The sequence below is a fragment of the Amblyraja radiata genome, chromosome 11, assembly GCF_010909765.2.
Source record: "Amblyraja radiata isolate CabotCenter1 chromosome 11, sAmbRad1.1.pri, whole genome shotgun sequence".
Lineage (NCBI taxonomy): Eukaryota > Metazoa > Chordata > Chondrichthyes > Rajiformes > Rajidae > Amblyraja > Amblyraja radiata.
The window spans coordinates 15073870-15089989 of record NC_045966.1 but is presented as its reverse complement, the minus strand read 5'-3'; the positions used below and the strand labels follow the sequence as shown (position 1 = coordinate 15089989).

Below are 16120 nucleotides of genomic sequence, written 5' to 3'. Positions count from 1 at the left end.
CAGCATCAACAATTGGAGGGGAATTCAGACCCCTGAACCAATCACCCCTTTCACACCTACTCCCCGAGATGCTGCCGCATACTCTTACTCCTCGCCCACCCTTCAATCCGGGCGACTTCCACGCTGGTGGCGGACTAATTTGTCTGGCAGGGTCTCCGCAAACAGGTCGCGGCTTGGGCTAGAGCCTGCAACCCCTGCCAGACATCCAAGGTGCAACATCATTTGCGGGCCCCAGTGCAAGACTTCGTGGTTCCCTCAATTCACGTCCTTGTTGTGGGCTTTGCTGGCAAAATTATATGGGGCACAGTTGCACCACACCACTGCCTATCACCCCACAGGCAAATGGACTAGTGGAGCGATTACACCGACACCTGAAAGCGGCGCTGAAGGCACGTCTCACAGGTCTGGACTGGGTAGACCAGTTGCCTTGGGTGCTATTAGGCATCCGCACGGCCCCTAAAGTGGACTAAGATGCATCGTCCGCCGAGTTGGTGTACGGCTCGGTTTTGCGGGTGCCTGGGGATTTCCTCCCTGCGGTTCGAGGGCAGCTGGAGTCTACCCCGGCGGTTTTGGCAAGCCTCCGGGAGCGAGTGGGCGGCTGGCTCCTGTGCCTACCTCGCGGCATGGGACTGCCCCGGTCCACGTGTCGCTGGACCTTAAGAACTGCTTATTTGTGTTTGTTCGTAGGGACTCGCATCGGTCCCCACTGCAGCGTGTCTACGAGGGTCCGTTCCAGGTGTTGCGTCCCGGCGTCGCGACTTTCCTGTTGGACGTCGGGGGCTGAGAGGAGATCATCCCCGTCGCTCGACTTAAGCCGGCCCACCTGGATGTCGACGGTGGTGGTGGCGCAGCCTCGGTTTAGGGGTCGTCCGCTGGCCGATCCAGTGGCACCCGTTGTGCCTGTTCTTCCCCCACCTGGTGTTTCTGTTCCTCCAACACCGTTACTGTCCTCTGACTGTTCCACCAGCCCCACCTGTATCACCCGCCCCTTCCGTGGTTACCACGCGTTCCGGTCGCCAGGTCCGGCCTCCTGCTCGGTTCAGTACCTCGGGTTCTTGGGGGGGGGGGGGGGGGGCCGGGCCTGTAGTGGCACCTAGTGGTGGCCCTGTTAATATCAAACCCTCGCGATTGGCTGGTGCGGTCAAATGAGCGCGGGAGCTTTTTCGCGGGTCTTTCTGTTAACCGTTCATTCTAGCGCCACACGAATAGAATAACCATCATATTTGGCTGTCTAACTCGACTCGGGTGACAACTTTATTCTCGTTTTAAAATAAAGAAATTTGTACACCCTACCGTCTCGGCTCGCCAAACTGTTCCAGGTGCGACAGAGGTTTACCTGCATCTCCTCCAACCTCATCCATATGAACCATGTCATTGAAAAAGAAAGTGAAACAAAAATGAACATCCTGAATATTCCTATTGTTCTTAGCCCTACTGTTCAGATCAGTAATCGCATACTGTACCTGCTTTTCACTCATGTCAAAGAGCTGTTTGGGGAGAAAGAGTTAAAAACAGTCGTGAAACCACTTCGCTGGTCTAACGTGGCAACAATGCCGGTCTTACCCGAGACACAAGAGAGTATTAAGGAAGAAATTTGGCGGCAGGAATTCCTGTTGAATTGTTTGCACAGGGATTTGCAAGCTGGCATAAAGGACTTATCCAAAGAAGAGAGGCTGTGGGAAGTGCAACGGATTTTAACAGCACTGAAGCGGAAACTTCGTGAAGCTAAAAGGCAGGAATGTGAAACAAAGATTGCCCAAGAAATTGCTAGCCTTTCAAAAGAAGATGTTTCTAAAGAAGAAATGAATGAGAATGAAGAGGAAGTTATAAATATTCTCCTGGCTCAGGAGAATGAAATCCTGACTGAACAGAAGGAACTGCTGGCCATGGAGCAGTTTTTGCGAAGACAGATTGCAACTGAGAAAGAGGAGATTGACCGGCTCAGAGCAGAGATTGCAGAAATTCAGAGTCGCCAGCAGCAACATGGTCGAAGTGAAACAGAGGAATACTCTTCCGAAAGTGAAAGCGAAAGTGAGGATGAGGAAGAGTTGCAGCTCATCCTGGAGGAGTACAGGATACTGAGTTGGATGATCAGCCATGATCATATTGAATGGCGGTGCAGCCTCGAAGGGCCGAATGGCCTACTCCTGCACCTATTTTCTATGTTTCTATGTTTCTATTGCATCCGCTGCTCTAGATGTCAGCAGATCTATATCAGTGAGACCAAGCGGAGGTTGAGCGATCGTTTCGCCGAACACCTCCGCTCGGTCCGCAGGAACCTACCTGACCTCCCGGTGGCTCAGCACTTCAACTCCCCCTCCCACTCCGTATCCGACCTCTCTGTCCTGGGTCTCCTCCATGGCCAGAGCGAGCAACGCCGGTAATTGGAGGAACAGCACCTCATATTCCGCTTGGGGAGTCTGCATTCCTGGGGGACATGAACATCGAATTCTCCCAATTTTGTTAGTCCTCACTGTCTCCTCCCCTTCCTCAGCCCTCCTGCTGTCTCCTCCCATCCCCCAGCCTTTGGGCTCCTCCTCCTTTTTCCTTTCTTCTCCCCGCCCCCCCGCCCCACCCCCGATCAGTCTGAAGAAGGGTTTCGGCCCGAAACGTTGCCTTTTTCCATCGCTCCATAGATGCTGCTGCACCCGCTGAGTTTCTCCAGCTTTTTTGTGTACCCTATCTTTTTACACTTCTTTGGATTGCACTACAATCTTTGCACCATTCTACTGTTTTGCATTGGTCATTGTATTTATTGTGTTATTTAGCATTGTCGTGTATACTGTGCTCTCTACGAGTTTCATGCAAACAAGAATCTTATGTTTCATCTCCCAGTGATGCCAATTTAAGGCTTTCTTGCAACTCACCGGCAAATCTCTCCAGCCACATCACGCTTCCTTGGCCATTGGACACAAGTCCTTCTCCTTTTTCCACCATCTCCTTAACCAAATGGCAATTTGCATATCACTGTACCTTAATTGGTACACGTGAGAATAAAAAACCTTTGAAACTTTTGAAATGGCTGGTGTTGGAGTTTCACTAAAATGTCCTCCTTCATGTGTAGGAAAGAACTGATAAACACAAAATGCTGGAGTAACTCAGCGGGACAGGCATCATCTCTGGATAGAAGGAATGGGTGACGGTTCGGGTCGAGAAAAAGGGTCTTGACCCGAAACGTCCCACATTCCTTTTACCCAGTGACGCTGCCTGTCCCGCTGAATTGCTTCAGCAATTTGTGTCTATCTCTACGCCTCATTGTTCCACTTTAAAACCCTTACAAATCTCTCTATCCAAGGTTTTGGAAATACTTCCTGTCATCCATTCTTTATCTGCTTATGTCTCTGAACTCTCTTGAGGTGCATTTATTTGTTAATGTGCTGTTTTATTGTAAGTAATAGTTAATTAAAGTATAAATACAAATGCCCCACAAACTAGTCTCGGTTGATAACGTGCAGTGGAAACATTTTCCCACTGGGTGGCAGAGTGCACCGTTCTCAATATAATATATTTTTTAAATCCCTTCCTATACTCAGCTCAGATTCAGAAAAGAACCCCAATCACATCTTGTTTTTCCCCCACACAATGCACTGGCATTGGCAATAATGATGATAGGTTGCTAACAAAAGCATGATTTTCTTCCTGCATCGAAAATAGCAGAGACCGATCAATCAGTAACCGAGTGACTGAATGGAAATACAATTATAATATCTGTGCAGCATGACTAAAATCCATTTTATTTAACAGCCTCCCACTATACATACATTTTCATCCCCATTTTTTATGTGTTACCTTGCCAACACGAATATAGTACATTCAACATATTATTCCCAGAACAAAAGATTCAGCAACTAAATTGCTCTCAAGACTTTCCTATTGCAATTTTCACAGGTTGCAAGCATTTCATGAGTGCACATTATATTTTTTCACTGACTCTCTTCAGGATAGCTTGCTACAGGTAATAGATTGGAAAAATACTCTGGTCACAGAAAGCTACCTACTTGCAGTGTCCCGAACTTGTAACCACGCAAAATGGACATATAGGATCTCTTTCATTATTCCTGATAGTTAAGTCCTTTGAGTGAATGAAAGCACTTCAACATCAATTGAGTCATGGAATCATACAGTCGTACAGCACAGAAACAGGCCCTTCAGCCCAACTTGTCCATTCTGACCAAGATGTCCCATTTAAGCTAGTCCTAATTGCCTGTGTTTGGCCCATATCCCTCTCAACCTATGGTATCCATGCACCTATCCAAGTGTCTATTTAATGCTGTTATAGCACCTGCCTCAACTACCTCTTCTGGCAGCTCGTTCCATATACCCACCACCCGAGTGAAAAAGTTACCCCTCAGGTTATTATTAAATCTTGCCCCTCTCATCTTAAATGTATGTCCTCTGGTTTTTGATTCTCTTTCTCTGGGTAAAAGACTGGGAGTAATATCACCCCTCAACCTTCTGCGCTCCAAGGAGTAAAGTCCTCACCTGCCCAACCTCTCCCTGTAGCTCAGGCCCTTGAGTCTTGGCAACATCCTTGTAAATCTTCTCTGTATTCAACATTGCAGCTAAATTTTAAAACTTGACTTGTGTATCTGCTGTACCAATATAACTTGGCTCCAGTCAGAAGGTAAACCTAGAAGGACTGTTACTAAAGTATATTGGATCCTGGGCTGGAATGTTTAAGGCAGAGATTACAGAGGGAAAGTATTTAAGCTGAATCTTCATGAATCTCGGACGAGCCTCACCTAGAGTCTTACATTCAATTTTGATTGTCATGCTTCAGGTAGGATGTGGATCACTGCTATCAGACTCCTGAATCAATCACTTTTTAACCCCACCCCCCCCCCCCCCCCCCCCCCATCCCAGAGGTGCTGTTAAATACTCTTAACTCTGCCTCACTTAGTTATTCCGTTATTGAGTTGTGAATAAGGACAGGGCTGGTTTAGAGTTTAGAGACACAGCGTGGAATCAGGCCTGTTGGAGAATTCGGTCCTCATTCTACATTTCCTTGATCATCTGTCGTTTTCACATCTTACCCTTCCACGTCTCTAGATTCCCTCAACCCTGACTCTCAGTCGGCTTCTTCTTCTTGCGTATGGCGTGCACAGCCTAAAGTTGTAGGACAACTTGATCTAGTTGATCTTATGTGATTGTGCACGCCAGGTTGATTGCATTCGTCGAAACAGGGCAGACCACGTGAAGGTTGCAAACTCCCACCCCCTCAGTCGGCTGAAGGGTCTCGACCCGAAACGTCACCCATTCCTTCTCCGCAGAGATGCTGCCTGACCTGCTGAGTTACTCCAACATTTTGTGTCGATCTTCGGTGTAAACCAGCATCTCCAGTTCCTTCCTACACAGTGTTCAAACCGTTGGTTTGGCAGCTAACCAAGTGGAATATGAGGTGCTGTTCCTCCAGTTTGCATGTAGCCTCAACTCTGGTAATGAATGGGGAAGGGAGTTAAAATGGTTAGCAACCAGGTGATTCAGCAGGCCCTGGCGGACCGAGTTTATGCTCAGCAAAATGGCCGACTGGTCTACTCTTGGTTTAGCCGATGTAAAGGAGGCTGCATTGGGAGCACTGCATGCAGTACTTATAGTGGCCTTTATCTCAGAGATATGAGGAGGGTGTTAATGTTCAGCTATACAATGTTTTCACTCATCGTCCTATCTTAAATTCTTACACAGTATAGGAGGAGGCCATTCGATTTATCAAGTGTTTGCTGATTCTTACAACAGTCCCATTCCCCCACTTATTTTCCTGACAGCTATTTTCTCACACATGCCCACTAATAACCCCACAAGAATTGTATCATTATATCAGTCAGCTCAAAGTTGGGTTGTGATTTAGAGATTGAGTGATGATCTATTTGAGGTACAGGTATTGCTTTATATAATGTGTTCCATCCCAGAATACACACAACAATGTTAAAAGGACAGCCAAGAGTGAAATCAGGAAGTGATTTCCCACAGAAAGTGAATTTAAAATGAGGAATTCTCACCTCTAAAAGGCTAGAACGAGTTCTATAGATTTTTACCATGTAATTGTATCCAGGGACATGGGACAAACTGTAAATAGAAATGAGAGACAGATTGATGGGCAGTATGGTGGTGCAGCGGTAGAGTTGCTGCCCCACAGTGCCAGAGGCCCGGGTTCGATCCTGACTATGGGTGCTGTCTGTACAGAGTTTGTACGTTCTCCCCCTGACCTGCCTGGGGTTTTTTCAGGAATCTCTGGTTTCCGTCCACACTCCAAAGATGTACAGGTCTGTAGGCTAATTGGCTTGGTATAAATGTAACTTATCCCTAGTGCGTGTAGGATAGTGTTAGTGTGCGGGGATCGCTGGTCGGCGCGGACTCGTTGGGCCGAAGGGCCTGTTCCGCACTGTATCTCTAAACTAAAAACCAGACTTGATCTCATTGGAGACCTTCAGACTCGCTTTAATTGGACGTTACTGGAATTTATCTTGCACTAAACGTTATACCCTTGTTCCTGTGTGTGCACGGCTTGATTGTAATCGTGTATAGTCTCTTTTTCTGACTGGATAGCATGAAACAAAAAAAGCTTTTCACTGTATCAATAATCATAAACTAAACCAAACGAAATGATAGGGGTGGGGGAGGGGGGGAACGAAGGACTGAATGGTTAACACCTGATCCTACATTCAGTAATGGTACCTGATATTGGATGTAAATGAAGCAAAGCGCGTGAAACACCAAACAGATGTGGTTGACTCTGTGGAGAGAGAGACAAGAGTTAACAATTCAAGTTATGCATTATTTATCAGATGTGGGAAAATTGATAGGTAAAAAGTTTCAAAATGGCGCTGGAGTATGGGGTTTGATGGGATGAAAGCGGGGAAAGCAGAGGCAACAAAAGGGTGGGGGGGGAGGGGTGTCTGTGATAAGAGTGGAGATTGGGATCATCGTTTCTCCCCCTACTATCATCAGTTTGGTAAGAGTGCAGATCGGGAAAATCAAATGGCAACAGTTATGGTGAAGCTTGCGAACAGAGAGTGCCAATGTACAGAGCTATTGTATAACATAAACAACTTCAAATAGCTGCTGGGTAACGCGATCAGATCCTTTGATTATAACTTCAAACTTGCTCTACAAATGCAATTTATTATTTACAGCTTGTTGACTGCAAGGTCAAAAGGCCTGTAGAATAATAATGCATTGGCACACAGATTTGAATGGTCTCTACTTAAACTTTAAATGTGAGGTAGACTCTGATGTCTTTCACAATTACCATTTAGTCAGAATAATAAAAAATAATCATCTGGGCTTGGGTACTATTTCTTTAGTCATAGAGTGATACAGTGTTGAAACAGGCCCTTCGGACCAACTTGTCCACATTGGTCAACATGTCCCAGCTACACTAGTCCCACGTTTGGTCAATATCCCTCCAAACATGCTTGTGGCTGTCTAACTGTTTCTTAAACATTGGGATAGTCCCAGCCTCAACTACCTCCTCTGGCAGCTTGTTCCATGCACCCACCACTCTTTGTGTGAAAATGTTACCCCTCAGATTTCTAATAAATCTTTTCCCCTTCACCTTAAACCCATGTCCTCTGGTCCTCAATTCACCTACCCTGGCCAAGAGACCCTGTGTGCATCTTCAACTTATTCACCTTATTACATGATTCCTTTATTTGAGCATCTCTGATTAATTCCATTGAAGCAGCTGAATTGCAACTAGCTTTGCAGATGCATGAAATGATTCAACAAAGCTGCTTCAACAGGTCACCTTGGATATTGTCAATCGCAAACAAGAGCCAAAGTCTTCTGCTTATGGAAGCTGCAGACATGGGCACATCAGAACCAATTTCAACAAATCCTTTGTGTGCAGTTAGATTCTTGGGCTCCATGCAATCAGTATTGCAAGAGTCAAGAAAATAGAAATGTTTGGTGCTCTTTGTCTCTCCGATGGTGTAACATGATTTCTGCCAAGTTATGACATTGGTGCAGGAGAAATTTTGGTCAGTTCTGATGCTGCTTCCAAAACACTTCTGGTTTTCAAGCTCACAACCTCATCCAACCAAGCACAGCGAGCGCTGTTGAAAAATAATTCTGTGAAGCACTTTGACATAATTGGATATTAAAGGATTTAATATTTCGCAAATATCAGAAAGGATTATGGTGCCATTTAGTGAGATGTGTACAATCATTTATGTAAGGCAGGTATGCTTTAGGTCCTCAAGGAAGAGTTTGCTCCAAGTTGTGAAAGTTACAGCCCAAGCACACATGGCATTTTCGTTAAGGCCCTGTCCCACTTACGTGTCCTTGGCATGCAAATTATGTGACCTCATCGTTACGTTGAGGCGCACGGGCATCGTGTGGCTGCGCAGGAACGGTCCCACTGAGAAGCGCGGAGGGTATGGAGTAGTGCGCGGTGTCGCGCGGCGCTCCAAAAATTTGTTGCAAACTAAATCTTCGCGCGCCACTGGCCTGTCGCGTAACTGACAGCCAAATTGGGACAGGCCCAAGACCCTGGCGCGACGCAACGTCTCACCTCCAACAGCAGCAGAAGCAGGCAAACGATCGCCGAGCTCGGCCTGGGGCTCACGGCCGTTGCGGTCTGGATCCGCCCCCACTTCTACTCCCAGAGTGGGGCCAGGAAAATTGAAGATAGACACAAAATTCAGACTGAAGAATGGTCTCGACCCGAAACATCATCCATTCCTTCTCTCCAGAGATGCTGCCGGTCCCGCTGAGTTACTCCAGCATTTTGTGTCCAAATGACGTCACGCGCTCCAGACGGTTGTGTGGACGCATGAAATCGCGCGCGACCTTCGCGGGACCGTCACGCCTCAACGCGACCACGAGATCGTGTAATTAGCGTGCCAAGGACACGTAAGTGGGACAGGGGCCTTACATATTTTTGCAATAGTTTTGCAATATTTTCACTAAGTTCCTCCATCACTTTGTATTCTACACTAGTTCTGCTATGATGTGTGCATCCACTAAATGAACTGCTCACAACATGATTGATGAATTGAAACACTATTTGTATTATGACGGGCCGCGCTGCCAGAAAGCTTCCTGACGGGCCGCGGCTGTGGACTGGGAGCACGGCCGGAGGCCTTTATCGAGACGCCGCGGTCTCGACGCCGCGGTCTCGACGCCTTCCGGATTGCCCGGGTCAGGCTGGGGCCTTGCGGGTCGGACGGAGGAGCCTGTCCTCACGGGTTGGAGTCCGGGTCGGTGGAGTAGCTGACGGAACCCGCGGCTGGGGCCCGGGTCGACACCACGGAGGCATGAATTGGGGCGTCGACAGCGGTAAGGCCTCAGCGACAGTGAAGCAGTGGCAGCGGTGAAGCCTCACGACGATGGGGCCTCGGCGGTGGTGAAGCTTCGCGGCGGCGGCAATGCCTCCTGGGTTGAGAGCAGGGAGAACCACCGTGAGGGGGGAGGGGAAGAACAATGGAGGACCCGGTGTGGGGGGACCGCCGTGAGGGAGGTGAGGGAAGAACAAAAGGAGGAGCCGGCAAGCTTTGTAACTTTATCAGTGGCATAGGAGGCAGCTATTTGTATACGTTGGGTATGCAGCAAAGAATTTCACTGTGCCTAGTCACATGTGACAATAAAGTATTCCAGTCCATTATCTGGGCCGAATTTGTTGTAAGGCTATTTTGATTAGGAACCTGGGAAACACTTAAAAGCTTCTTTGTAAATTGACAAACAGAAAGAAAAGCTGTCTTGGGAAAACAAAATCAGCATTGGAGAAAAAAATATTTTTACACATTATCTTCCCGCAATAATCGGACACCATTGTCTTTTAAGAAAACAGTTTGTCTATTTCACGGTGGGAGGCCATTGAAATTGACAAGCAATCGTTTCTAATCACACTTTCGCAATGATACTCTATTCAACAATGTAACATGTTAAATATTTAATAGAGTACCATTGCACAAGCATCAATAGAAGGGATTTATTTTCAATTTCAACGGCCTCCTGCGGTGAAACCAGCAGCTGTGTTCTTAAGAGATTTTAGTGTTTATAGCTCACAGTAACAAACATAAACTTACAGGTATCTTTATATACTGATAGCGTCTTTATTTAAAATCCTGCTGGAAGAATAACTGTTATAGCAACTGTGAAAATCTCCAGCCCCAAAACAACCTTTTCCCATTGACACAACTAATTTGAATACCGTGATTTTCCACAATTCCAGGTTTCTTAGGAAAACAATTGTTTGTAAAAACAAAACGTCTGTAAAATAAAATTGGACTGTTCGATATGCCCGAGGTGTATTATTCATTTGTAGCATTACCTTTGTTGCTGAAAAGAACCACTTGTTTGATTGTTTGAACCGAAGATGATTAGATTTGTACCTTTATCTTAGACATACCAAGTCATCTCACACTTCTCAGTTTATACGATCACTATTTGCACAGAATTGGTACATTCCGATGAGAAAGTAAAATTCCATGGGGAGGACGTCCTCCATAGTTGAATAAAAAAAGTTAAAGATAATATCATACCTGAAGGCAGCAAAATTGCATAAAAGACAGGAAATTGGAACAAATATCTTTTTTTAATGCAGAGTGACTAGAATATCAATGCAGAAGGAAAAGTAGAACAAGAGTTAAAGATAAAGTTCGTCAAAAAAGTAAATATAAACGTTGTCCTATCACAAGTGACTAATTAAATTCTTTGGAGTTTAGAAGAATGAGGGGTGATTTTATTGGAACGTGTAAAAAGATCCTGAGGAAACGTGGCAGGCAGATGTCAAGATATTTAAGAAACATTTAGATAGGTACTGTACATGGATAGGAAAGGTTTAGAGGGATATGGGCCAAACACAGGCTGGTGAGGTGAGTGTAATCATCCCACTAATCATCTTGGTTGATGTGGACGTTAGGTTGCTATTTCCACAATGTATGACTTTACATTTTCACTCGAGGAAGAAGTGGGAACAAGGGGATACAGTTACAAGATTAGGGGGTAGTCTATTAAAATTGAAATGCGTAGGGACAACTTCTAACAGAGGATGTTGAATCTATGTAATTCTCTGTCCCAGAGCATTGTACAGGCTAAAACATTGGAGGCATTTAAAAGAATAACTAGATTATATTTGGAAGATCAGAGAATTGAAGGATCTGGGGAACTGGCACCAAGAGGGACAAGAGGCTGGGGATAGCTTGGCCTTGATCACATTGAATGATGGGGCAGTCCTAAGAAGCTTACTCCTACTTTTTGATGTTGCCAAGTACATAATAAGAGTTTCTATTGAACATTTTAAAAGAGTTAACAAAACAAATTGATTGTTATGAAATACTAATGGAAGATAATGAGATGAATTAAACAAGTATGCATCCACATGGGACACAGGAAAGAGAGGGGGTGAAAAGGGGGAGGATTTGTTGGTTAGTTATGTAAAATTGGAGAATTAATTCTCTTTCTTGTGCTTCAACTGAATGCAGTACCATTTCTCGCACAATCCTGTCCCCCCCCCCCCCCTGCCATTCCCCCTGTGCCCTTCCACCAGCTTTACATTAAACATCTTTTATCTCCTAAGTTCATAAACTTGTTTCTTTTCACCACTGGCTTTTGTTCAACCATCTGCCAAACATTCACCCCCCCCCCCACCCCACCGTCACCCCCACCACTCCCCTCATCTGGCTTTGAACAGCCCTCACCACTTTTCCAGCTTTCACCCTCCCTATAGCAATCAGGGTCCCAACCCAAAACGTCACCTCCTCACATCCCCCAAAGCATCTACCTGACTAGTTGAGTTACTCCAGCACTTTGTGTCTATATTTTCAACAAATTAGATTATTGCACTTTAAATATTGGTTTCTGAATGAAGACTTTCATGAGCTGTACTCGAATAGACAGGCTAAGGACAAAAAAAACATCATCTTTGCGCCTAATGCAGAATACACAACATCTGTGACCCTAAACTTGCCATTTTCTTGTGAATATTATGGATGTGTCTTTGGGTGGTAAATTAAGTACACAGGAGACTCTCAAGACTGTGAAATGGAGCTTGTTTCATCACCCAGATCTTCATCAGAAAGCTAAGCTTGGAAATGATGAGTTATTTTATCACACTGTTCCCTCTGTTAGCATTCAGTGCCCTGCTACTTCAGAGACAGCAGAGAGCACCAAAGATTTAAAAAAAAAAGTAGACTGTTCCACAGACATAAATACCTGTGAGCAATAGATTTGTATGTTTAGGTTTTTAAACTAAAAAAAATCATACATTATTTCTGTAGGCAAGTCTTTTAATAAATGCATTGCAATGGATAATTCTACAGGAATTTTATCTCATTTCTCAGAAGTACTTGCCTCATGAAGGCTTGTGAGAAAATCTAGAATTAAGATTGCTAAATAATGAATTTGAAGTAATCTGGATGAGGTCAACTTGAATATAGAATTATCTGGGAAAACACTTACTATATGTGCATAAATGCTCGATCAACGTACGACATACTCTAATTCAATTCAAAACATAGACTATATTATTCAAAAACTAAAATAAATAAACTTTTCCCCAATGTCTCACCCACTTGTGATAAATGTCAGTCACAAGAAGCTACCATAGCGCACTCTTTTGTTTTTTGTATAAAAATCCAAAAATTCTGGAACGAAAAATTTGAAATCTTCACAAAATTAATTAAAATAAAACTTGTACCAAAAGCAGAATGGATCATTTTTGGAATATCGGAAGGTAACCCCGAACTAAACGTGTTTCAAAAGAACTTACTTAATTACGGGCTAATAATGGGGAAAAAAGCTTATACTCAAATTCTAGAAAAACGCTCCAATACCAACAATAAAAATGTGGATTTCAAACATGTTCGAAACATTACACCTGGAAGAGATGAGACTCCTCCTAGCTGGCAAAGCAGACCACTTCCAAAATACGTGGTCTGCATTTATGGAACTATTACAAGCATAAGGTGCAATAGTAATTTAAAAAATAAATGGCACCAGGATCTGGTAACGAGGGGTAAAAAAAACAAAAAAAAACACGGTTGGTATATCCTTTTTTGCTGAGTTTGTGTTATAATAGAGCGATTGTTTCTCCTTTTTTTTCTTTTCTTTCTAGGGTCTATTTCCTTTCTTTACTTCCTTCTCTAACTTCTTCTCTAAGGGGCTTTCTTTTCCCAACACTTTCCTGCACCTTCACGACTCTTGCTCACTTTCCTTACTTCTTTTATTTCTACCTTTTTTAAAGCTCGAAAAACGAAGTGGTACAACAAATGTAATAAGATATATGTGATGTGTATTACTGTACTTCTAATTAAAAAAATAAATAAAAAAAAATAAATTAAAAAAAAGAATTATCTGGGAACCGATATCCCATTTTTATTAATGAAACAGGGAGATTGAACATGCTCTGAATCTACGTGCTGCAATCAGGTCAGTACTAACTATGCTATAAATCTAAGTGTCAGAATCACCTCTGAACTTCTACAGGTGTAAAGAGCACATTGACTGGTTGCATCACGGCCTGGTTCGGCAACTTGAACGCCCAGGAGCGGAAAAGACTGCAAAAAGTTGTGAACACTGCCCAGTCCATCACCAGCTCTGACCTCCCCACCATCGAAGGGATTTATTGGATTTGCTGCCTCAAAAAGGCAGCCAACATCATCAAAGACCCACACCATCCTGGCCACACACTAATTTCACCACTGCCATTGGGAAGAAGGTACAGGAGCCTGAAAACTCTAACCTACAGCCATCAGGCTATTAAACACTACAACCTCAAATAAGCTCTGAACTACAATAGACTATTATTATTATTATTATTATTATTATTATTATTATTATTATTATTATTATTATTATTATTATTATTATTATTATTATTATTATTATTATTATTATTGTTATTATTATTATTATTGCACTTCTATTGTTTGTTTTTTGAGTATGTGTATATGTGTGTGTGTATATATATATATATGTGTGTGTGTGTGTGTGTGTGTGTATATTCATATATTATATATATATATATATATATATGAATATACACACACACACACACACACAAACATATATATATTCATATATATATATATATATATATATATATATATATATATATATATATATATTTATATATATATATATAGATATATATATATATATATATATATATATATATGAATATATATATGTTTTATATATTTACTATATGTACACACACACACACACACACACACCCACACATATATATATATATACTAGACTAAGTGAGACCCGTTGGGTCCCAGCATCACACGGGAGGTCTAGTTCCCGAACACAATATTCCACCTCTCCACCAATTCCAATATTAGTGGCCAGTGGGAGGAGGGAGCTTTCTGGAGCACTAGTATGGGTGTTGTGCACTGAAGGAACTGGTTTCCAGAGGGCTAGTATGGACATTGTGGGCTGAATGGATTTTTGGGCTGGCGGCTCAGTCACGCAAGCCTGTTGTGCTGGCAGCTCACTCACTCATGGCTGGTGGGCTGGCAGTTGACTCACGGCTATTCCTTGAAATTCCATTTCAAGCAGGGCGCAAGGCCACCAAATTCAAGTGCAGTTTCATACCATTTCAAGTAGGGTGCAAAGCCACTAAAGACAGAGAGTCGTGACCTCTCCCTCCCCAATCTTGCAGAGACTGAGCCACGCCCACACTTCTGGGTTTTATAGTCCCTCCCCCCTCCTACCAGAAGGGGTGTGGCCTTCATGGCGTGATTGACAGGAGAGAGAATCTCAACATTTTTTAAACAATAATAACTTTTATTTTTCATCGATGGGAAAATTCTCTTGTCTTGCGCAGCGGAGGGAGACTCTGAGTAAGATGGCCAAAAATCACAGCCGTAAGTGGCAGCGTTTATTCTAAAATCAATATACAGAGCAACAGGAAGTGGTCAAGGTGAGACTTTTAGTAATATAGGTATATACATATGTGATGTTTGGTGGACTGTGTGGGGTGGGAGGACCCGTTGCTCCTCCCATGCAGCAGGTGGCGCTGCACAGGACAAAGGGAGATGTTTTGTATATAGTTTATCCTGTCTGTAGACAGTGTGTGTGTGCAGCCATTTTGACTTGTCTTGCTGCCAGCATTGAATAAAGCATTAAAGACTTCTGTTGTAAATTAAAGACTCTCAAGTTTTGTGCAGACCTAGAAAACAAATACGAAAGTGGTGTCAGGAGTGGGATGCTTCGGTTGCGTCCAAAGACCCAGCCTATTTTTTGATTTAAAAAAAACGGAACTCAGACTAACATGTCTCGGCAATTCGATCGTTTCTGTCCCGAGCGAGAAAGGTGGTCGTCGTGTTTAATGCGCGCTGAGTTTTATTTTGAAAGTATGGCAATTACGACTGACCAGAGGAAGAAGGCTCTCTTGTGTTCATCAATGTCTCCAGAAACTTTTGCACTGCTTCAAAATGTACTTACAGAAAAAGTAACTGAAGCCTCATATGCTGAAATCACAACTGCTTTGGCAGCTGCATTTCGAAGAAAGTCTAAATTTCCTCGCAGCTTGCCTTGATTTCTACCGGACCTTGCAACAGGAAGGGCAATCGATCACTGAATTTCTTGCCGAACTTTGCACCAAGGCAAAGGCATGTGATTTTAAAACACAATGCTGCGAAAAGTGCTGCCGGCATGCATTCATCCAGCAGGCGATTCTCAAGGAATCAGATGCCTCATTGAAGAACGTGTTGCATTGTGCTATGATGGCCGAGCTGCTGAGTAAAGAACTGCACGAAATGGCCGGCGAAACAGCGTCAAAGCTCCCTCAGGAGGTGCATACAATTCGTCAGACTCGTCCGCAACGCCAGAAACCAGTTGATCGACGCAGAGCAAATCCGGAGAAGGTGGGACAGTTTCAGAAGAGCCGTTCCCCTGTGGGGGGAGGATCGTAACCCTGCTACCAGTGCGGCTCGACTGCTCATCATCACCATGAGTGCCCGTATATCAAGTCCGTTTGTTATGCCTTTTACCGAAAAGGTCATCTCCAGGCAGTGTGTCCATAGGAAAGCTGAGAAAGGGCAAGAAAGCGCAAAACACAGTCGACCAAATCGCGGAGACCATTCCCATTGAAGTGCTCGGTGTGTCTACGATCACCGACAAGACGAGGACTTCGCTGCGGGTCTCGAACGTCGATCTACAGTTCCAGGTG

At 44.0% G+C, this 16120-nt stretch overlaps 1 protein-coding gene across 1 annotated transcript; it reads left to right on the top strand.

The window, feature by feature from the left end:
* Positions 1–1346: 1346 nt before the first annotated feature.
* LOC116978775 (ralA-binding protein 1-A-like) lies at positions 1347–15863 on the top strand (the record flags this gene model as incomplete). The annotated part of the gene is made up of 2 exons (XM_033030073.1): positions 1347–2082; positions 15478–15863. Coding segments are annotated over 2 exons (1122 nt in total), but the record flags the coding sequence as incomplete, so codon positions are not given.
* Between the last annotated feature and the right edge of the window lie 257 nt (positions 15864–16120).